The 22410-nt window shown below is 41.3% G+C and overlaps 1 protein-coding gene across 2 annotated transcripts; it reads right to left on the reverse strand.

Moving 5' to 3' along the window:
• Nucleotides 1-1779: 1779 nt before the first annotated feature.
• TTC5 (tetratricopeptide repeat domain 5) lies at nucleotides 1780-21783 on the reverse strand. Of its 2 annotated transcripts, XM_030318595.1 has the most exons (11): nucleotides 21713-21780; nucleotides 21044-21126; nucleotides 17849-17981; nucleotides 16443-16654; nucleotides 15903-16053; nucleotides 14051-14142; nucleotides 10731-10787; nucleotides 9804-9950; nucleotides 8715-8929; nucleotides 5355-5499; nucleotides 1780-2396 (listed from the first exon to the last, which is right to left on the reverse strand). In XM_030318595.1, exons 2-11 carry the CDS (start codon nucleotides 21113-21115, stop codon nucleotides 2277-2279), a joined length of 1344 nt encoding a protein of 447 aa, XP_030174455.1. In that variant the 5' UTR covers nucleotides 21116-21126; nucleotides 21713-21780; the 3' UTR covers nucleotides 1780-2276. The 2 variants fall into 2 exon arrangements, with proteins under 2 accessions (XP_030174455.1, XP_030174456.1); XM_030318596.1 differs by lacking the exon at nucleotides 21044-21126 and having other exon boundaries at nucleotides 21713-21783.
• Nucleotides 21784-22410: the final 627 nt, after the last annotated feature.

The following is a 22410-nucleotide window of genomic DNA, read 5'->3' on the forward strand; positions in this document are numbered from 1 at the left end:
GTCAAGCTCTGTGCCAACAGCTCAGAGACTTCCCTCTCCGCCCCTCCCCCACTCGCACTCTGTCTCTCATTCAAAATAATATAAAAACATTAAAAAAAAATTTTTTTAAAGAAACTCTTGCACTTACTTATCAGGACACATGCAGGATATTAATAATGTACTTCCTTGATACAAACAAACCTAAACATCATTTAACAGAATAACTAAATTATGGTGTAATCAGTGAGATTATATAACTGTGAAAACAAATGCGATCATAGAGAGAACACAAGGGCTTCTAAGATACAAATTAATGTTCTAGTTTTGAAGCTAGGTGGACATTTTCAGATATTCTAATCACTCTTTAAACTGTACATACATGTTTTGCATATTCACTTGTCCATGTATTTCATCATAGAATCTTTTCTGCTTCACTCTACCACCTACTGGCCATTTTTCTACTGCCTGGCCCTACACAAAGTATGTCAAATCAGGACTTGAGTAAAAGGAAAATAGTTACCTGGTCTCATCTGTCTACTGACTCTAATGCACACACATTGCACCAGCCCCACTTTCTCCCCAGTTGCCCTCAACCACTTCTCAAGATATTTTACACCCTTTCAAGTTCCTGATTGCTCTTCCATGACTATAGGTCTCAAAATCAACACCCAGAACTGAACACAAAGCTCCACATGTGGTCTGACACTGTATCAAGACCTCTTCTCCCTGGCTGCTACAGATTCATTGGTACAGCCAAAACAGTGTTTTTGCAACCGTATCATATTGATTACTCATACTAACTTTATCTACTAAAATTCTCAGCAATTTTGGAGCAGCTGGGTGGTTCAGTCCACTAGGTGTTCGGCTCTTGATTTTGGCTGAGGTCATAATCTCACAGTTCATGGGTTTGAGACCCATGTTGGGTTTCATGCTGACAGCACAAAACCTGCTTGGGATTCTCCCTCCGTCTCTCTCTCTCTCTGCCCCTCCCCGACTCCCCCTCAGCCCACCCCCACCACTACTCATACACACACAGACATGCGCTCTCTCAAAACAAAAATATACTTTAAAAAAATTTTCGATAATTTTTCATACATAATGCTAAAGATACACCTGGAAAGTTGGCCTCTTCAGACCAAAAGAATGGACTTCAAACTTTTATCTTAGATTCAGCCCTTATAACATTCTTAGATAGATGCTGATTTTATTACCCATTCTCTGAGGATTCCTCTATGCTTTAGATTCTTCATAGAATGAATGAGCCACCAATGATATTCAAGTCACTGATAAAGTTCAAAAGGACCGGACAAGTACAAAGACCTGAGCCAGATCACCAGAAGTCTTCCAAATTTATCTGTATCCATTAATGTACTCTCTGGTTACAGCCATCAGTTGGCTATTAATCCTCCTTCACATTTTCCCATTTTTCCTCAAGGGTATTAAGAGAAACTATTACAAAATGTATCACTAGAATCTAAAGAAACTGAGTATCTGGCACTCTCTGGTCTTTCAGCCTAATAACACTATTCGAATAATATTGCTGCCATCTTGCACCACGAGGGCCACCCCCAAGGATGACAGAATGGGAGAATGGTTGGAAGCTGCTTCCCAGTGACTTTTTGTGGAGTTGCCATTCCTGCCTTGGGATACCTGTTGCCAGAAATCTTTTAACTGGAAGAGAAATAAACTATTTAGTGTAAAGAAAAAAAAAGGTGGGGGGGGGGGGATTACAATAATGGATTGAAGTGATCCTAAAACCAGAATCTAAGCTTGAAGAGAATGAAGCCAAACTATACAGTATTTTTTCTCCAAACAAATTTAATTCTGTTCCAGCCCCAAAGAAGGGGAAGGACCTAATGTTTAAAAATAAAATAAAAGTTGCAAAAAAAAACAAGCCATTAAAAAATCAAGCCCCCTCCCTTAGCAATAAATACTGCAATGATATATACACATGAGGCTCAGGAAGGAGGCAAGAACGAAAACCGTGGGGACTCTGTCCCACGGCAAGATGCCAACACTTCTACCAATTCCATGCTCTTTGCCTAAAACACAGAAGAGCGATGAAAGAGGCAGGAGAGATTACACCAGGGAAGTGTGTGGCCACAGAGAACCTGAACATGTGAACAGGAGAGAAAGACGAGACACAAAGTGTCCTACAGGGCAGGGGAAGGGAAAGTCATCATCTACAACATCCCCCCTTCCTGGCTGAGTCACTGGGTGGAGCTGGCCCAGCTGCTGACGGTCTTGAGCTTATCCTCTCGCCTCCGCTCCTTCTTCAGCATGCAAGTCAAGGACGGTCATTCGCACTGTGGCCGTGATGCCACTGTGGCAGCGGCCTGACTGCTGGAGCCCTGGGGCTTCCCGTTCACCACCAGCAGGAGGGGTGTCTCCACACGAATACTGCAAAAGGAATAGTCCTAGAAAAGACAGACAGACAGAGGTTCATTACAGATCCTAAGGTGGAAGCACAGGGATACACATCTGTGATTTTCTCCCTCTTCCTATCCCCTCAGTGTATACGCTCCTTCCCTTCGTCTCACGTCAAATAAATAAAGCTGAGTTTATTTTTATATATCCCCTAACAAAGGGGATATAATTTTCCCCAAGTTTTCAATCTTCAGAAGGACAGTCTGGGGTAGGTAAGATGCCAGTAGTTTCACCACAAGAATGGGGCAGATCTCTGAAAAATGACAGGTGCCACTGCTGCCTAACTAGAGGGTGCCACCAGCCTTCACAGAATCTGCCTGTCCCAGTGTCTTTTGACAATGAAAACCAGACGCACACAGCCACCAGCGAGAAGCCTGAGAAACTCTTAGTCCCAGTGTTTGTAAGGCCCTAAATTAACTTGCCAAAGATTCTCCCTTCTTCCTCCCTATCAGGGGGAAGAAACAGAATGTGTTGTTTAGACATTCCAATAATAACAGAAAAGACAGCCCACTTTACCAGTTCAAATGTACTTTAGACCATAAAACATGTTGTTAAAACATCTTCATCCAAAAACTATTGTCCCACTGGGAGTTGTGAAGGAGGCGCTTTTAAGTCAAAGTGAAGACGTGAATTAAACAGTTCTCATAAGTCAATTTTTTAAATATCCTAACAGGAATATGGGCAATGACAAAAAAATGCCAATTTATAAAAGGAATATAAACAGCCAATAAACTTGATAAAATGTCCAACCTCACCAATAATCAAGAAACCAAAGCACAACAATACTGATGCTGTATTTTTTCATGTAAAATCAGCATTTAATTTTTCAAAGGTTTCTACCCAGACTTGAAAAGAAAACTACAAAGAAGCCATTACATCTGCTGTTGGTATTAACTAGTCCAACATTCCAAAAAATAACTTGACAATATGAATCAAAAGTCTTAGAATTCTGCATACCTCTGGAACCAGAATTCTACCTTAGAAATTCACTTAAGGGGCGCCTGGGTGGCGCAGTCGGTTAAGCGTCCGACTTCAGCCAGGTCACGATCTCGCGGTCCGTGAGTTCGAGCCCCGCGTCAGGCTCGGGGCTGATGGCTCAGAGCCTGGAGCCTGTTTCCGATTCTGTGTCTCCCTCTCTCTCTGCCCCTCCCCCGTTCATGCTCTGTCTCTCGCTGTCCCAAAAATAAATAAACGTTGAAAAAAAAAAAAAAATTAAAAAGAAATTCACTTAAGTAAATAATCATGGATATAGGCAGATATAAAATTTTTTTACTACAGTGCCTTTATAATTGGGAAAAATTAAAAATAATCTAGATCTGAGAGAAGTAAATTTTTTCTGTAGAGGGCCAAATAATAATTAATTTAGGCTTTGTGAGTCATATGGTCTCTGTCACAGAACAAGTATTCAACTCTGACCCCATAGTGCAAAAAGCAACCAAAGACAAGAGTAAACAAATAAGTGTGGCTCTGTTCCCAAACAAATTAACTTTTTGGACACTGAAATTTGAATTCCCTATAATTTTCATGTATCACCAGTTATTATTCTTCTTTCAATTTTTTCATTTAAAAATATAGAAACTGGGGAGCCTGGGTGCGTCAGTTAGTTAAGCATCTGACTTTGGCTCAGGTCATGATCTTGCAGTTCGTGAGTTCAAGACCCACATTGGGCTCTGCGCTGACAGCTCAGAACCTGGAGCCTGCTTCAGATTCTGTCTCCCTCTCTCTCTGCCCCTCCCCTGCTTGTGCTCTGTCTCTCGCTCTCTCAAAAATAAATAAACATTAAAAAAAAACAGATAAATAAAAATATAGAAACTATTCTTATATCACAAACTATACAAAACAGTCAGGGAGCCAGATATGATCAATAGGCCAGTTTGCCAACCCCTGATCTAAATGGTGAAAAAGTGGTGAAACTGCTACTCTTAGAAGATTTCTGTGTTTATTACATGAGCCAGTATAGGCAATAAACCTCTAAACCCAGCACCTAGCAGTCAGTTAAGGTGTTCAGGAAATGTTAACTGTCATCATCATCTTCATCACCTTTGTGTGTCAATTCAAAACAATGCTGTTAGAATATGTTAAACTGCAGGAAATGTTCACAAACATTGCATATAATATTCCACTCATTAAAAATATACATATGAATGTATATATATACACATACATATATGTATATAATATAAATAATATATATAAATAAATATATAAATATATAATTGTAAATATATGTTTATAAATATATATGTATGTATACATATTTATGAAAAAAGACATAGGTATATATAAGAAACTAATATCTGAGTGATAATATTTCAGTCCATTTTAAAAAAAATTTTTATAGAAATAATTGACATCTAACATGTATAAGTTTAAGGTGTAAACATGTTTAATACATTTATATATTGGAATATGATGACTACCATGGTGTTAGGTAACACCCCATCATGTCATACAGTTACCACTGCTTTTTTGTTGTGGGAGCAATTAAGATTTGTTCTCTTAGCAACTTTGAAGTATATAATACGATACTGTTGTCTGTAATCACTGTGCTGTGCATTAGCTCTCCAGGATTTATTTACCTACTAGTTCCAAGTCTGCACCCTTAAACAACATCACCCCAATTTGCCCACCACAACCCCAGCCACTGGTAACCACTATTCTATTGTTTTCATGAGTTCAGCTTTTTTAGATTCCATATATAAGTGTTATCACACAGTATTTTTCTCTGTCCAGTCCATTTTTTAAATTCTTATTTACCAGGAGGTTCCCTTTTTAGTAAAAAAAGTATATACATCATATATGGAAATATGTGTGTATATCACATACACACACACACACACATATATATATATATATATATGCATTACCTTACGTATTTATTAAAAGAGATAAACTTGGTCCCACTTTCAGAGCCTATAAGCTGGGAAAAAATCCTGGCCATCACTCACTTTTCCTTTGTGCTGAATTCGGTGAAGCCGAAGATTGGGCTCAGGAATGGCTACGGAGTCCCCAATGAGCACTCCCCAACTCTGTACCATATTATACACCATCACTGCACAGCAAGGTCCATCTGAATCTACCAGGCCAAATGTACTGCCAGGTTAAGACAGGTTAAGGGAAGGGTGGGGAGGAAAGCAGGCAGGAAAGAAGAGCAAAAACAGTGGTTTTAGAATACCAACAAAATTAACAAATACTTTCTCAGTTAGTTACTTAGAAAACTTAAGACAGGTACCATCATCTACCATCTGAGCCCTCATTTGTCTTACATATGTAATATCTTTAAAGCATATGCACAGGACTCATCGGTCTGTCACGTGACCAAGAATTTGAGACATCTGCACACTGAGACCATTCAACAAATAATAATGAACCAGCTCAAAATGTTGCAGCTGTGACATTATTCCTGGTCTATCAATTTAACCATCACAACCTTCCAACTCTCTAACCACCATCACTGTCAATTTACTTCAGTCCCACAAACTTTCCCTGAATGCCTCTTATGCGTCAAGCTTTGTGCTTAGCAATAAGACACTGATCCAGCTATGAGTGAGTTTACAGTCAAGCAGGAGTCAGACAGTTAAACCATCACTTACAGGACAAATGTGACAGGTGCCAGAATAGTTTTTCCCTTGTGATGAGTTCAGTGAGGCCAAAGATTGGACAGTGGGAACCCAGAGGAGAAATGTTCAAAACTAGAAGGCAGGGAAGATTTCCTTGAGGAGGAGACCCTCAAACTGAATTGTAAAGGATGAAAAATTATCTGGGTTAAAAAAGGAAAACCACTCCTCAGTAGAAATAAAGGGACTCTCATTCCCTCTGAGGGAATGAGAACAGGGACTGACTGGGAGGGAACATGAGAAAACTTTCCGAGGTGCTGGTAATTACTGTTCTCTATCTTGACAGGTGTTTGGGTTACACAGCTGTACGTGTTAGTCAAAACTCAGCAAATGTACACTAAGATTTGTATACTTCATTCTACATAAATTTTTACATAAAAAGAAGAAAACTATAAAAAAAAAACAAACAAAACACCAAACTCTAGTTAATGACTATATGCTGGAGTATTCAGAGGAAAGTATATAGATCTCTACAATTTACTCTGAAATGTACCAAAATAAGATGGATCAATGGATAAATAAGCAGATAGATAGACATGTGATACACCAAGTATAGTAACATAGAAGAATACAGGTGGTTGGGTACACAGATATTCAATCTAAAATTCTTTCAATTTTGCTGTGTTTGAAAATTTTTATAATAAATGTTGGGGGGAAAATGTTATCTATATCAAGAAGCGGTAAAAGGATTACCCAGACAGACACAGAAACAGTGTGTAAAGGCACAGAGGCATAAAAATAGCTGTTCTGAAACCCACAAAATAATCCCGTGATGGTAACAAAAGGCACAAGTGGGAAAGTGACAGACAAGGAGTAAATTATGAAGGGTTTTTGCATGCTAAGCCAATCTAAGGAGTTCAAACTTTATCCTAAAAGTACCACAGCAGCAGTAAGGGATTTTAGATAAGAAATGGCGATGGTCGGTTTTGCATCTGGGAAATATTTCTCTGCACTGTGGAACACTAGAGGAAAACAAGGAGTCAGAAGATGTGTCTGGAGAAGCAATAAGGAGCTATATTAAGTCAGTAGAGATAGAAAGGTAGGGACCAAAAAACCCAAAACAAATGTATGGACGTGGTGAGCACCACAATGCAGGAGAATGGAGAATTCTAGAACAACTTCTAGAAGTCTTAAGAGACTGAGTAGAAGTGGTATCACCGATTGACAAGGAATGCAGGGAGGAGAAACAGTTTAGCGAGAAAGAGGAAGTGAGTAATTTTGAACCTACTGAGTTAGAGATTTCTGATTGGAGCCCAGAGGCAGTTGGATATAGGAATCCAAAACTTGGAAATGAGGCCTGGGCTGGAGATCCACCTGTGAGCATGGTGAAGGCAGCCAAAGCCTTGGGCTTATATGACATCACCAAAAGAGATGATCTATAATGAGATGGTGAAGAACTGGTACACATGCCATCACTTGACACACCTGAATTCATAGCCAACCTGCAATCAAGCCCAACATTCTCTTGGTGGATCCAATCAAAGCCTCAGAATCCTTCTACACAGTAACTTGGGCAGCTGCTGCCAAGTGATAAAAGTTAGCACCTACTTGCCATCCTGGTAAAGAGAGAAAAGAGAGTCCTCCTGGAATTTAACATTTAGAAGTTAAGAAAAAGAGAAACCAAGGAGTGACAAAATATTTGTTCTCAAGGCCCCCTAAAGTCCACCTTTGTCTGAATTTCCTTCTCATTCCTCTTAGCTCTAGGGTCTGCTCTAGTTAACAAAACTTTTCTCAACCACCTTCTTGCTCTTCAACCCATATGTCTCTAGAAAACACCATGGAGAAAGCTCGGGCATATTATGGGAAGTGTTTCGGTTTGGATGAAGCAGAAGGGATATGAAAGGGAATAAACAGTGAGAGATAAGACAGTGTTGTGGAAACACATAGTGGAAGCCAATGGACCAGACACTGGTGAGGCTAGAAAAAACAAATCCAGTAGAAAACAGAAAAAGGAAACCAGTCAACAAGGGATTAGGAAGTGAGTGAAGGACCAAGGACTGATGGCACAGACTAAACCCTAATTTTTCAAGGCTTAAAAATCTTCTAAGTAAGGGGTGCCTGGCTGGCTCAGTCAGTAGAGCATGCAACTCATGATCTTAGGGTTGTGAGTTCGAGCCCTGTGCTGTAGTGCAGAGAGAACTTAAAAAAATTAAACCTTTAAGAACATTTTTTTTCTAGGTGAATGTTCTTAACTCATATCCTCTACTAGACTGTAAACACCTTCATTTGGATCCTTTACATTTCACTCCCCACCACACATATACCAGATGCTCAATAAATATTTGTTAAATAATATCTGAGACAATATCCCCATCAGGCCTTAAAGTCTAACTCAAAGCTAAACCTAAGTCCAAACAGGACTGAAAATTTTTCCTCCTTTAACTTCTATGATCATGAAAACACAAAGAGGCAGGAGAATTTCAAGGTTTCCTTCTGTCTTCTAAAAACACAGCAGTTCAATTTCAGCTATGGATGTAGGAATCCACAGAGCATCAAGCTCAGAGAAAAAAATGGGTGATGACAAAATCTACAAAGAGACTGTTAGATATCACCTCAACACTCATGAGACAGTCACAGAGGGAAGCAGAACTCACTAATCTGTGACCACAAACAATGTCCTCAAATGTCAAAGAAAGGCCAAGTGAGACCAATTCAAAAGAATGAAAAAAAGGAAAGGGAAAACAAACTCACAAGGGGACTTTCTCCTCTGTGGTGAGGCTGAATACCACCTTTCCTAGGACCACAGCACCACTGTTCACACCGGGTTGTAGTGCACTCAGGGGCTTGAGCTCCAGGGTCAACTTCTGCCCGGAGGCTGACTGGTAGCGCCCATCACCACAAGGGCCTAGATGGGCCGGGCGCAAGCTTCCCAGCATGCTCTGCAACTTTTTGGTCTTCACCTTTCCCTGCAAAAAAAAAAAAAAAAAAAAAAAAAATCGAAAAGAATGAAATCTTGCCATTTGCAACAACATAGATGGAACTACAGTATATTACGCTAAGCAGAATTAGTCCATCAGAGAAAGACCACATGATTTCACCGATATATGGATTTTAAGAAACAAAACAGATGAACATAGGGGAAGGGAACCAAGAATAAGAAAAACAGAGAGGGAGACAAACCATAAGAGACTCTTAAATACAGAGAACAAACTGAAGGTTGATGGCGGGGAGGTGGGTGATGGGCTAAATAGGTGATGGGCATCAAGGAGGGCACTTGTTAGGATGAGCACTGGTTGTTATATGTAAGTGATGAAGCACTAAATCCTATTCCTAAAATCATTATTACACTATATGTTAACTAACTTGGGCTTAAATTAAAAAAAAAAAAAAAAAAAAAAAAAAAAAGGATGGGGCACCTGGGTGGCTCAGTCAGTTAAGCATCCACTTCGGCTCAAGTCAGGATCCCACAGGTTTGTGGGTTCAAGCCCAAAGTCAGCTGCGCTGACAGCTCAAAGCCTGGAACCTGCTTCGGATTCTCTGTCTCCCTCTCTCTCTGCCTCTCCCCTGTTCACACTCTGTCTCTGTCTCTCTCCCTCAAAAATAAACACTTAAAAAAATCTTTTTTTAGAAACTTAAAAAAAATTTTTTTTTAATTTACAAAACAGGAAAAATAGATAAGAAGCTGGAAGCTAGTCTGCTCCCTTTGCAAACCTATTCCTACTCCCACCTACCCACTTCTACAGGTAGCGTCACTACTACTGAAGCCTAGTCTTTTCTTATTTTATTTGATCCACAGGGTCAGGAGGATAAAAGTACGATTTGGCCTTTTGACAACTTTACCTTGCTCTCAAGGAGACTGGTTAATCTATTCAGGAATTCCAGAAGTTGTTGCTCTCGTTGCCGGGGCTCTGGCCATGCAGGGTCCAGTGCTGCAGCCCGAGAGAAGCCCTCCAGGGCTTCCCCATAATTCTCTTCATATTTATGTAACTGCACAAGAAGTAACCAAAAACCTCCCAATTATATGTATATTTAACACAAACTACACCGAGGGGAGTAATGGCACAATGCACTAGCAATCTACGGAAATAAACTGTTTCCGGGGCGCCTGGGTGGCTCAGTTGATTAAGCATCCAAATTTGGCTCAGGTCATGATCTCACAGTTCATGGGTTTGAGCCCCACATCAAGCTGTCTGCTGTCAGTGCAGAGCCTGCTTTGGATCCTCTGTCTCCCTCTCTCACTCTCTGCCCCTCCCTGGCTGAAGGAAGGAAGGAAGGAAGGAAGGAAGGAAGGAAGGAAGGAAGGAAGGAAGGAAGAAACTGTTTCCCTTCTGCCAGTTGTTCTCCTGCTCTACAATGAACAATCTGAATAAACAGCAATGCTTTCCGTCCTTTATCCTGGCTAAGGTGATCACGAACCACAAAGATGGCATCCCTTCAAAGAAGCAAACTTCCAAATTCTAAAATAGCTAAGCTGCAGATAGTGGGTCATTCTATTTGTATACTTATAATGAACATTTCAGAAAAGTCTTCTAAACTGTCCTCCCATCCTCTATGTACCCCTCCCACCGCCTTGGACCCTTCTCCTTTCCCACCAGACACTCCATCAGACACTGAAGTCAAACTGAGCCAGCTCTTCCTGGAAACAATTTGGCTCTCTTCTCAAAGTTTGTACTCAACCTTGTCCCTGTGAATATCCAGTTATCCTCCCAGGCTAAGACCCAGATGTCACTGTTTTGACTCAGGTGATCACCACCCCACTCGTCTTACCGTTGCCCTGTTCAGATGAAGATCAGGATTGCTGCAAGCCATCCTGTCAACTTTCTCCTACAGCGAGAGAGAAAGACAATCAGTGGATCCTATCTCACTCTTAAGGATGGTCAACATGCCCTAGACCTCTTCCTTGTCAAAATGTTACCTACACCCACCTTTTTATAGAGTAACTGCTTGAGTGGTATATTACTCAGTCCCTGACACCTCAGTGATGTAATGGTTTTTATGTGTACATGAAATATTAAAATATGATTATAGTTTATCCATGCAATAGTATACAGATAAGATAAATGTGTAAAAGCATTCTGATAAAAAAAATTTTTAATAGTGAGATAATGGTATAAATGAGGAAAGCCTAGAAAAAAAAATTTCACTTATTTAAAGCATTTCCTCTGCCCACAAGCCCAGCTCCAAATACTGGCAGAATCATGTTTCTACATTCAAGCCCCCTTAAAGCATCCATTGAAAGTCAAATTCTGGGGGCGCCTGGGTAGCTCAGTCGGTTGGGCGTCCAACTTCAGCTCAGGTCTTAATCTCACAATTCATGGGTTCGAGCCCCTGTACTGGGCTATCTGCTGTCACCACAGAGCTGGTTTCGGATCTTCTGACCCCTCTCTTTGCCCCTCCCCTGCTCACACACTCACTCACTCTCTCTCTCTCTTTCAAAAATAAACATTTTTTTTAAAATTATTAAGAAAAAAAAGAAAGTCAAATTCTGAATCTCTAATTTAAATAGATGGCCAGAAATTATGGAAAGAGCCCAAATGTCCAAATGATTAAGAAGATGTGGTGTATATATACATAATGGGATACTACTCAGTGATCAAAAAGAATGAAATCTTGCCATTTGCAACAATGTGGATAGAACTAGAGTGTATTATGCTAAGTGAAATAAGTCAAAGAAAGATCTCATATGATTTCACTCATATGTGGAATTAAAGAAACAAAACAGATGAACATAGGGGAAGGGAACCAAAAACAAGATAAAAATAGAGAGGGAGGCAAACCATAAGAGACCTTTAAATACAGAGAACAAACTTAGGGTTGCTGTAAGGGAGGTGAGTATAGGAATGGGCTAAATGGGTGATGGGCATTAAGGAGAGCACTTGTTGGGATGAGCACTGGGTGTTATATGTAAGTGAAGAATCATTGGGCTCTATTCCTGAAACCAATACTACACTGTATGTTAACTAACTTGAATTTAAAGAAATTAAAAGAAAAAAATGATAAAAAAAAGAATGAATGAAGAAATGAATACATACATACATACATACATACATACATACGTTGATGGCCAGAAACCACATGCAAGTGCAGACAGATGTGCTGTGAAGAAACTGCTATGTTCCTGGCTATATTCGTTGTGTTTTTCTAATTATGTTCATTGCCTAGCACATTACAAAAGTACAAACACATGAATTAAAATTGTTTAAATGGTTGGGTGTGCCTGGGTGGCTCAGTTGGTTAAGTGTCTGACTTCAGCTCAGGTCATGATCTTGCAGTTCGTGAGTTTAAGCCCCACATGGGCTCTGTGCTGACAGCTCGGAGCCTGGAGCCTGCTTCAGATTCTGTGTCTCCCTCTCTCTCTGCCCCTCTCCCACTCGTACTCTGTCTCTCTGTCTCTCTCAAAAATAAATACACATTGGGGCGCCTGGGTGGCGCAGTCGGTTAAGCGTCCGACTTCAGCCAGGTCACGATCTCGCGGTCCGGGAGTTCGAGCCCCGCGTCAGGCTCTGGGCTGATGGCTCAGAGCCTGGAGCCTGTTTCCGATTCTGTGTCTCCCTCTCTCTCTGCCCCTCCCCCGTTCATGCTCTGTCTCTCTCTGTCCCAAAAATAAATAAACGTTGAAAAAAAAATTAAAAAAAAAAAAATACACATTAAAAAAAATTTTTTTAATTGTTTAAATGGTTGGCTCAAATATGTCTATGGTTGGGTAACAACATTAAGAGTTAAAAGCAACAATTTAGCAGAAGCCAAATATAAAATTTTTTAAAACTACACTATTATTATTTTTTAAAATGTAAACACTCACCAAAGTAAGAAATCAGACTAAAATATAATTCCTCTGCCTTAAAGCTCCCTGATTGAAAAAAGGCCAGTCCCTAAACTACAAACATGAATATAAGGTAGGTGCATTCTTTATTCTGCCACACAGAACAAAGTAAGTAATGGTAAATTAAAAAGCAAAGGTCTATGTCAAGAGAAGCAAGAAAGCAAAAAAAAGAAAAGTGTATAGGAGGCCTAAATCAAAAGTGCTCAGAAGGCCAATGTGAAGCATCTAATAATAAGTGGCCAGGCTCTCACACCTGAGGGAAACCCCCAAGTAAGTGGCTATTGATATAAAAACAGCCTGAAAGCCTAAGCAAAGCAGGAGCTCCAGTGGATTAATCCCAAGGAAATGACTGCAGAATGGGGTATATGCTGTTTTCTATTGTAGCCTGTGGGAAATCCAGAGCCACAGTATCTCATGGTTAATCTAGGGAGAGCACTTAATTTATACTTAAGTATTAGTGCTTTCATTTTTCTTTAAAAATGTACACAAATATTAATAAGCCTTACTTTAAATTTTTTTAATGTTTGTTTATTTTTGAGAGAGAAAGAGTGCGAGTGGAGGAGGTGCAGAGAGAGGGAGACACAGAATCTGAAGCAGGCTCCAGGCTCTGAGCTGTCGTTAGGTACAGAGCCCGACACAGGGCTCAAACCCACAAGTGGGGAGATAATGACCTGAGTCAAAGTTGGATGTTTAACCAACTGGGCCCCCCAGGCACCCCAATAAGCATTATTTTAACACAGACTTTTTCCCCACTACAAAAGATGAACATGTTGGGATGGGCTCTGCGATTGGTTATACATGCCTACAGGAAACCTGGATAGTTCAAAGAGCTGTCTAGCAGTGAGGCACCCTTACAGGCTGTTGCTAATACTCAAGTTATAAGAAGATATAGGGGTGCCTGGGTGGCTCAGTCAGTTGAGTGTCTGACTCTTGATTTTGGCTCAGGTCATGATCTTCTGGTTCGTGAGTTTGATCCCCACATTGGGGGGCTCTGTGCTGATAGCATGGAGCTTTGCTTGGGATTCTCTCCCTCTCCCTCTCTCTCTGCCCCTCCCCTGTTTGCTCTCTATCTCTCTCTCAAAATAAATAAAAACAAACTTAAAAAAAAAATTAAGAAGAAATAAGTCACCCCTGCATACACAGCTTTGCAAAACCACACACACTGAACGCCACTAATGACCGCCCATGCTGCTTGCTAAAGAGCCACATGGAAACTGCTGTTCCTACCTCTATTCATCTGGCCGGGGTGACCATAAATACTTACTGCTTGGGCATAGGCACTGAGGGCTTGCTGGGAGATCTTAGGGTTCTGGCCAGTATTGAAGTAAAGAGAAAGATATGCATTCCCCAGAATATCTGAAAGAGAAACAAAGGGTTTCCGGCTCCTTGTGTAAGGGGCTTGGAAGTTACCACTCCATCCTGACAGACTGAAAAATCCTCAACTCTTCTTGGATCCAGAAGACAGGGAATGACACAGGGCAAACCACTGCCCCTAAAACTGGAGAGAGTCAGGCGAACACAGGGAGTGACCAGGGCAGACACTCACGAGCTGCAGGACCCGGTGCTGAGGTAGGCACACCTGAACTGTAACTGACAAAGTGCTGGAGGTTCAGCGTGGACAAGTCTGGGAGCAAGAAACTCCAGGGGTCCCTGTGGGGCAATAAACTTAGAAATTCCCCGGGCTTACACCAATGGGTTAACAAGGCGTAAAGAATTACAAAGCCATAGGATGTTCACACCCAAGTTTCGGTAAACAAGATTAGATAAATAAGTATAGAGAGGGCGGGACGAAGGCCCCAATACAGAACACAGGTATATGAAATAACCAAGATTAGATATTCAGGGCAGAAGCGCCCCCCAATTTAGTACTACAGCAGAAAGCTGCTTTCACAGGAAGGAAGGATCAAGTTAGATCAACAGGTAACTAGAGCTATAGACTGCTGCCTGCCTGTGGGTGAAGCTGCCCAGAGCGGAGCTGATTAGCAAAAGAAAAAGGTGCCTTGTTAACCCTGAGGTTACTTGCTCTATCTGTCTCATCCCCTAGGCTACCTAAGATAAACAGAGGTGCTCCCTCCCGTCTGCTGTATACAACCTTCCATTCGGTGCCAGGATTTTGTTTTATATTAACCCAAACCCCTAACCCCGAATATCTTCAAGACCCCCTTTCCCTCACGTCCATGAGTTAATGTTCACACACAGACTGTCTCTTTGTGCACGTCCATCACCATGTTTGTAAGCCTTCTGATCCTAATAAAAACGGGGCAAAGACCCTTATACTGGGCTATTGTCTTTTCCCAGATATTAGCCATCTCTCACTTTTAATCCTGCGTCCCATTTTCTCGCCAGACAAAAAAGAATTTCAGACTTAAGACTCTATGACAGGTCCAGGTCATAAGGAGGCCCCCACAATACTGTGAGATTTACCTCCAGAAGCTTCAACCAGCCAGATTCCCCCAGCAAGTATCAGAGAAAAATCCCCCATACTTCCAGCAAGCGGAAGGGGAGAAAGAACTGTTCTGAACTACGCCAGAGATCCCTGTTCTTAACAAGGTCTGCCCTCGGCAGAAACTATCTAACCAGAGCCTAACTGATCTGAGGAAGGAAAATATCCACCTGGCTCTATCCTTGTACCTAGGAGAGGCGAAACACCCACTTCCAGCCCACTCCAGCCATCCTGCCCCTCCTAAGCAGAGAAAAAACTGAGAGACATAGTGATGAATCATCTCAGAGCCCAGGTTCAAGGTATAACTTATTCTGGTCACCCTCAAGAGTCTATTTGAAAGGTCCCACATCTGACAAAATCCAGTGATAACACTATATTTAGTATACCCCAAATTCCACTGAGATAAAGAGGCAAACATAGACCCAAAGGAGAAACTTGAACAGACTGCACAAAAATCCTGCCTTGCTTATGTGCAAATAAGCGTCCTCTCTTGGATGAAATGATCCAAGAGTTCCTAGAATAGTGGCTCATCAAAATACCTTTCCGGCTTCTTCAAAACAAAGACACTTAGAACCAGACTCAACAGTTGGGCTCCAGATGATTGTGGAGTGTAGCCATACTGAGAACCACTGCTCTAGAAACTTGGAGACCTTTTTCTTTTGAGAGCACTCACACCAGGAACGGCCATCATGGACATCCATCTGCACGGCCAGCTTAGCCTGTCGGACACTGTCCATTACATGACGAGAATGTTCATCTCCAGTGTCAGTCCGCAGCTGGCGAAGCACCATGGACAGGTTTTGAAGGGAGACTTTGTTCTTGCACTGCAAATGGAGAAGACATATACTCACCCTTCCTGATTCTATTTCCCCTTTCTAGACCTATGCATCTTAATCTTCTAAATCTAATTTTTCATCTTAATTCTTACGGCCGTCTACATCTTAGACCCCTATCTACAAGGATCAACTTGGTTGTTAATCTTTCTTCACCTCTCATCTATCCCTGAACCTGATCCCATCATCTTCTTCCTTTCTCAGTCCCCTGGCCCTATTTTCCTCATCTAGGTCTGCTCCGACTCTCCCTCCCCTCTGATTTCATTCTCCTAGTTCCAGTATAATTCTATTCTGGTATTCATATCCTAGGGAAATTCATAGAACCAAAACAATCTCATCTTTCCCATCTGTGTTTTCCAAGAGTATAAGAGACGGCTCACATGGGTGAGGGCTCCAGAGAAGCAGGTGTGGGCAGATGCAATATCCCCTTTTTTCCAGTACACCTCACCCAGCTGGTTCCAGGCTTCCACCAGCTTGGGCTCCAGCTTCACAGCCTTGGACAGAAGTTCCTCAGCCTTAGGGCTATAGTCAGGAGTCACATTCAGTGCCTTCCCAGTCAGCATCAGAACCTGGGCCTTGCCCTGGGCAGAACCTAGGTGGAAGGGGAAAAAGATAAAGGCAATTGGAAAAACTGAGGCAATCTTACAGATAAGACCAGGACACTTTCTCTCAAGAAATAACCTCAGGTCAGCCCTAGGAATGAAACAGTTGAAGAAAATCTGTACGAACAAACCACTTATTGAAAGCCTACCATATGCAGAGTACTGTGTTAGGTAATGGGGTAACAAAGAAAGCATTATCCCTACCCTGGAGGGGCTTATTGTCCCTCTGGTAGACAGCCATAGAGAGAACAAAGCATATTCGTGGAAAACTAAAACAACAATGAAAAGGGGCATATGGCATATCCCAATGAATGAGCTTTAAAAAGTGAAAAGGAGAAAACTATGTAAACCAAGACAGAGAGGCAGAAACCCCTGTGGCATGTTCAAGGAAGAATTGATAGTCCAACCCAAAAGAAACAGAAAGTTCCTCTGTAAGTAAGTAGGCAGAGAGAAGAGTAGAAGAAAACAAACAGAAATGGTCAGACAATAGAGACTTGAATACCATTTTAATTCATACCAAATTAAGGTGTTGAGACTTTAACCAGTCAGCAGCAGGAATCTTTGAATACACTTGAGCAAAGAGGCAAACAAAAGGATAAGACTAAATGCAGGAAGAAATATTTAGAAAGATAATGGCATGATCATTATATAAAAAATTTGGAAGTAAAAAAAATTAGAAGCAGAAAGGTCAATTAAGAAGAACAGTCTCAGAAAAAAATATGTTCTTTTATTTTATGGCATTTGCTATAATCAAACTTTGGAAAACATTGTCTAGAGGACCGGTAGGCTGCCATCCTACACAGTGGCCCTTAGAAGAAATATTCTGTTGGGGCGCCTGGGTGGCTCAGTCGGTTAGGCATCCGACTTCGGCTCAAGTCATGATCTCATAGTTCATGGGTCTGAGCCCCGCATTGGGCTCTGTGCTGACAGCTCAGAGCCTGGAGCCTGCTTCAGATTCTGTGTCTCCCCCTCTCTCTGCCCCTCACCTGCTTGCTCACTTGCTCTTTCTCTCAAAAAAAAATTTTTTTTGAAAAAAAAATTTTTTTTAAAAAGAAGAAATATTCTGTTGTACCATCCTGCAACAGCCACAAACAATATAGCAGAGTTTAGAAAGAGAGAGCAAAACTCTGCTGCACGTTAGTTAGCCTCCCACAGGGGGCTCCATGCTCTTTTGCGACTCGTACCCACTACTTCCTCCATCTGCTGCAGGGTCTTCTCCATCTCTTCCCGCACATCCTGTTGCTTCCTTCCAGCATCCTCCATACCATGTGTCTCGAAATAGCACTCTCTAAACGAATAGAGCTGATCCACCAGTTCCTAGGAAGTGTAAAAAGGGTACCATTAAGAGGAGAGAAGACCATACTCTGGTTTCTCTTCAGATCATGTAAATCTTTCACCTTTTACTCAAGATTTCTGTGGAAAAGAGGAGCAAACGGCAGACAAGGAAATTTGAGACTGGCTGGCCATACCAGTTGGGGGCTAGAATTACTGATTCTCTATCTCACTAGGAATGACACAAGAGGCAGGCGGACAGGTCTACCAAAATGCACAGGTCATGAAGAAAAGTAGCCACTGTCCCAGGACCACTCTGGTGAAGTTCCGTGCCAGTCTGTGCACCATGATGACAGCTGTCTCTCTCCCAGCCCCAGCAGGGCTTTCAGTATGGCTAAGCACTTCATATACCATAGTCAAGAGGAGGGAAACACTTTGCAACTTGAGATAAAACAAAAAGTTAATAAGATAATCCAATATGTGACTGGCCTCCAGAGTATAAAACTTTGAAATTTCCCCTGAAAACTGGATTTCCTGACAAAAATAACCTGCTCTCTGATTTTTCCTATGCTGGTATCTGAAAATATATGACCTTTGTGAATATGATAAACATGTGAGAGCCACTGTTTTCCACAACAAACAGACCGATTTAAGTTGTATTCTTCCCAAGTAAATGTTCCCTTTCCTATTTTAAATACCTCTGTCTCTGAGTCTTCCTGGGACACCAAAGCTTTTCCATTACCTGTTCTTTCCTGAAAATGAACAGCAGCAGAAATATATAACACAACTCACAACACATCTGTCACATCTTAACTACCTCCACAACTAAATCCATCTACCTATCTCCATCCCACTAGTAATATCCTGGACTAAATAAGCACCATTACTTGCCTGGACTATTGCAATAGTTTCTTACCTGGTCATCTTGTTTCTATTCTCTCCTATTCTCCTCATTATAGTCGGAATGACCTTATAAATATATACATCATCTCACAAACTCTCAGTTTTCCACTGTAGAATAAAATCGAACTCCTAACCACAGCTGAGAAGACTGTACAATCTGACCTCACACTACTCACCCTGCTACAAACTTCACTTCTCACTCTCCCCTCTACAATACTCAAACCACATTGGCTTTCATGGAGTTCTTCAGATTCAGCAAGCTCAGTTCCACGATGGGAGCCTTATACATGTTGTTCCCCCTGCCTGGACATTCTTCCACCAGATCTCTGCATGACTCATTCTTCATCATCATTTAGATCTCAGTTCAGTATCAACTTCTCAGAGAGGCTTTCCATGACTCCTCAAACTAAAGTAACCACTTCCACTTTTGCCCACTGTTAAATCACACTCTTATTTTTCTCCATTGTACTTATTAGTTGAAATTATGTGGCCTATACATTAGCGGTCTATGTCTGTCTCCACCACTAGAATGTAAGCTCCATGATGGGAGGGTCTTAATCTCCTGTCTCCCATGTTCAGAACTATACATAAGCACTCCAACAGGATTTGGGACATGATAGGCCCTCATTAAAAATGTTGACTGAGGTGCGCCTGGGTGGCTCAGTTGGTTAAGTGTCTGATTTTGGCTCAGGTCATGATCTCATGGTTCATGAGTTCGAGCCCCATATTGGATTCTCTGCTGTCAGCACAGAGCGTGCTTCGAATCCTCTCCCCTTCTGTCTGCCCCTCTCCCACTTGTGCTCTCTCTCAAAAATAAACACTTTTAAAAAAAAATGTTGACTTAATGGTTTAATGAATCATCCCTGTCTCTAACCAACAGGTTATGTGCTGTACTTAACTTAAAACCCCACCCAGAGCAAAGAGAATGGACAGTATCCTCTGTAGTAGCGATATTTTTCAAATTTTATTGTGTGCACTATTTTCAGGACACAGCCCACAGATTCTGGTTTTAGAAGTTTTCGCAGAACTCAAATCACCTATTAACAAGCACTTTAGATGGCTGAAATGAAAATGGTCTATAAAACACACTTTGAAAAATATCCTTTTGTTACATTCCTTTTTCCTTTTTTAGGCAGAAATCAAAATGTACCACCATTCCCATAAATAGTAACATCACTATCTTTTTCCTCTCCTCTACTCCATTCCCCCCCATTCCATTCCTGCACCACTCCTGCCCAGCTACCCCAAGGTACTCCCAGCATACATGCTTAGTCCATCTACGACAAATGAGCCCAGGAAAAGACAGTTCTCAGCAAAACTTACAATACAATTCCTTTTGTCCTGCAATCAGCATGGCTGCCAATTAGGAATTTTAATTAGAGAGGGTCTCATTGTCTCATTCTAGCTGTGAAAGCAAATATGCATGAAATTGTTTAGTTTTGTTGTTTTGTTTTGCTGCAGTAAACACTTTCTTAATGTTTATTTATTCATTTTGAGAGACAGAGAGCACATGCAAGCAGGGGAGGGGCAGAGAGAGGGAGACAGAGAGAATCCCAAGCAGGATCTGTGCTGTCAGCCCAGAGCTCAACGCGGGGCTCGATCTCACCAACTGTGAGATCATGACCTGAGCCAAAATCAAGAGTCAGTCGCTAAACCAACTAAGCCACTCAGCTGCCCCACTGCAGTGAACATTTTTAATAACTTTTTGTCTCGTGGAAAAATCAATATATGTAAGGTGCTAAAATTCAAGTATGTACATGTAAAAAATACAAAGTAAGAAATTCCTCATAATCACTCCGAACAACCTCAGGGATAACTACTGTTTAGTATACCTCTTCAGACTTTTTTCTAGACATATCCAAATACATATATACAACGTCTCTAATATGGAGCCAGTATTGATAATCTCTGATTTCAGCGAGTCACGACAGGGAATGAAAATAAATTAATCCAAGTCAACTGGAAGTAAAATAAAGCTCACACTCTAAAAAATGTTATTTTAATAGGCTCAAGAAACAAATAAATGTCACCAATGTTTAAACTTTTTTGCATTACAAGCCTTTAGTCAGGGTATAAGCCTGTCACAGGTCTAATGTTTAAATTTCAGGCTGTCTTAGAACACAAAGAACTGAGTTTCTGAGTTTTAAGGAAAATATTGGGTCATGGAAATAAGGTAAAGAAGTAACCAGTTAGCTCATACCTACCAAGTACAAAAGACTAGCCCTCCTCACAACTGCAGTCAACTGTGAACTGGGTGGAGTATGGACCCTCTGCATCAGACCCCAAACTGGAATAGCAAGTGTGCAAAAGAATCAAAACCGTGCAGTCCTGAGAGGAGTAACCAGGATACAACGGGTGCAAGCTATTACTGTGCTTGTTGCCAATTTCAAAGCAGGTAAGTAGTAAAGAAATAGCCAATTTCAAAGCAGAGAAGTAGTAAAGAAATGGCCTTTGTGGGAATGAAAACAATACATGATAATAGCTCCTGCAGATCTGCTACATACATGTGTATACTATCTGTTATGGGTGAATCGGAAAAACAAAACAAAACAAAACTCCGTAAGAACGTTGAAGAATAAATTTAGAAGCGCAAGAATAAACTTAGGAGCAACAAATCCTCTTCCAAACAGGAGTGAAGTTGAGTGCAGGCAGGTCAGCAGCAGAAGGTCCCAACACCCCGCTGCGCCCCTTCCGTAACAGGGGAGGCTCCCCTCTCCGCCAGCGGGCGAACCCTCAGGAGTTGTTATAGTAACCTCACTAACACATGCAGCGTCCTGCATGCGCCAAGTAATTCGCTGGTAATATATAAACTGGACTCCCCCCTTCTTCCCGAGTAACAAAAGCACATATAGATTTTAACCTATGACTCCCACCTGCAATTTCTGCAAGATCTGCTTGACTTCCTCGTCTTCATCAGCCATCATTTCCCAGCCAGTCTCGGCTTCTCCGCCCCCAACTTTGTAACCACAGAGACTCAGGCCCACCCCCATCGTGGAGCCAGAGCGACATCTAGGGCACTGGAGGCTTACCTGCACCTGAGTAGAGCTGGTTGGTTTGGGTTTTACATGTACCCAAACATTATTTTTAATTTTAAAAAAAATGGACAAATTATACATTTGACAAATCACAACGGTAATTTACGATTTCAGGGGAAAAAAATTCTCCAGTTTTCTTATGAGAATCACTATAAAGTTATAATGTAAACACATTTCTCAATGTGAAAAGGCATAACATTTCCTTTATAGATAACGTGTCACTTATCTATCATGTAATATCAAATGCACCTGTAATGCCTTAAAGTAAATATGATTCTTTTGAGCAAAAGGAGCCAAGTCAAAGACATCATTAAGGAAAAACATGCATACGAGACTGAATTCTATGGAGGACAGAGGCCATTATTTTACTTATTTTTAATTTTTGTATGTTTATTTATCTTTGAGAGAGAGGTGGGGGAGGGGCAGAGAGACAGACAGAATCTGAAGCAGGCTCCAGGCTCTGAGCTGCGAGCACAGGGCCCCATGCGGGGCTGGAACTCACAAACCCCAAGATCATGCCCTGAGCCACCCAGGTG

Source organism: Lynx canadensis, chromosome B3 (assembly GCF_007474595.2).
Source record: "Lynx canadensis isolate LIC74 chromosome B3, mLynCan4.pri.v2, whole genome shotgun sequence".
Taxonomy (NCBI): Eukaryota; Metazoa; Chordata; class Mammalia; order Carnivora; family Felidae; genus Lynx; species Lynx canadensis.

Bases quoted from the DNA above. Each gene is read 5' to 3' on its own strand.
- TTC5 (XM_030318595.1), bottom strand. From the start codon at position 21,115: ATGCAGAGGGTCCATACTCCACCCAGTTCACAGTTGACTGCAGTTGTG. The intron at 5,500-8,714 runs GTGAGTTTGTTT...TTAACCTGGCAG, and splicing joins ACAGAGGAGAAAGTCCCCTT to TACATTTGGCCTGGTAGATT. The intron at 2,397-5,354 runs GTGAGTGATGGC...TGTCTTTTCTAG, and splicing joins GAATTCAGCACAAAGGAAAA to GACTATTCCTTTTGCAGTAT.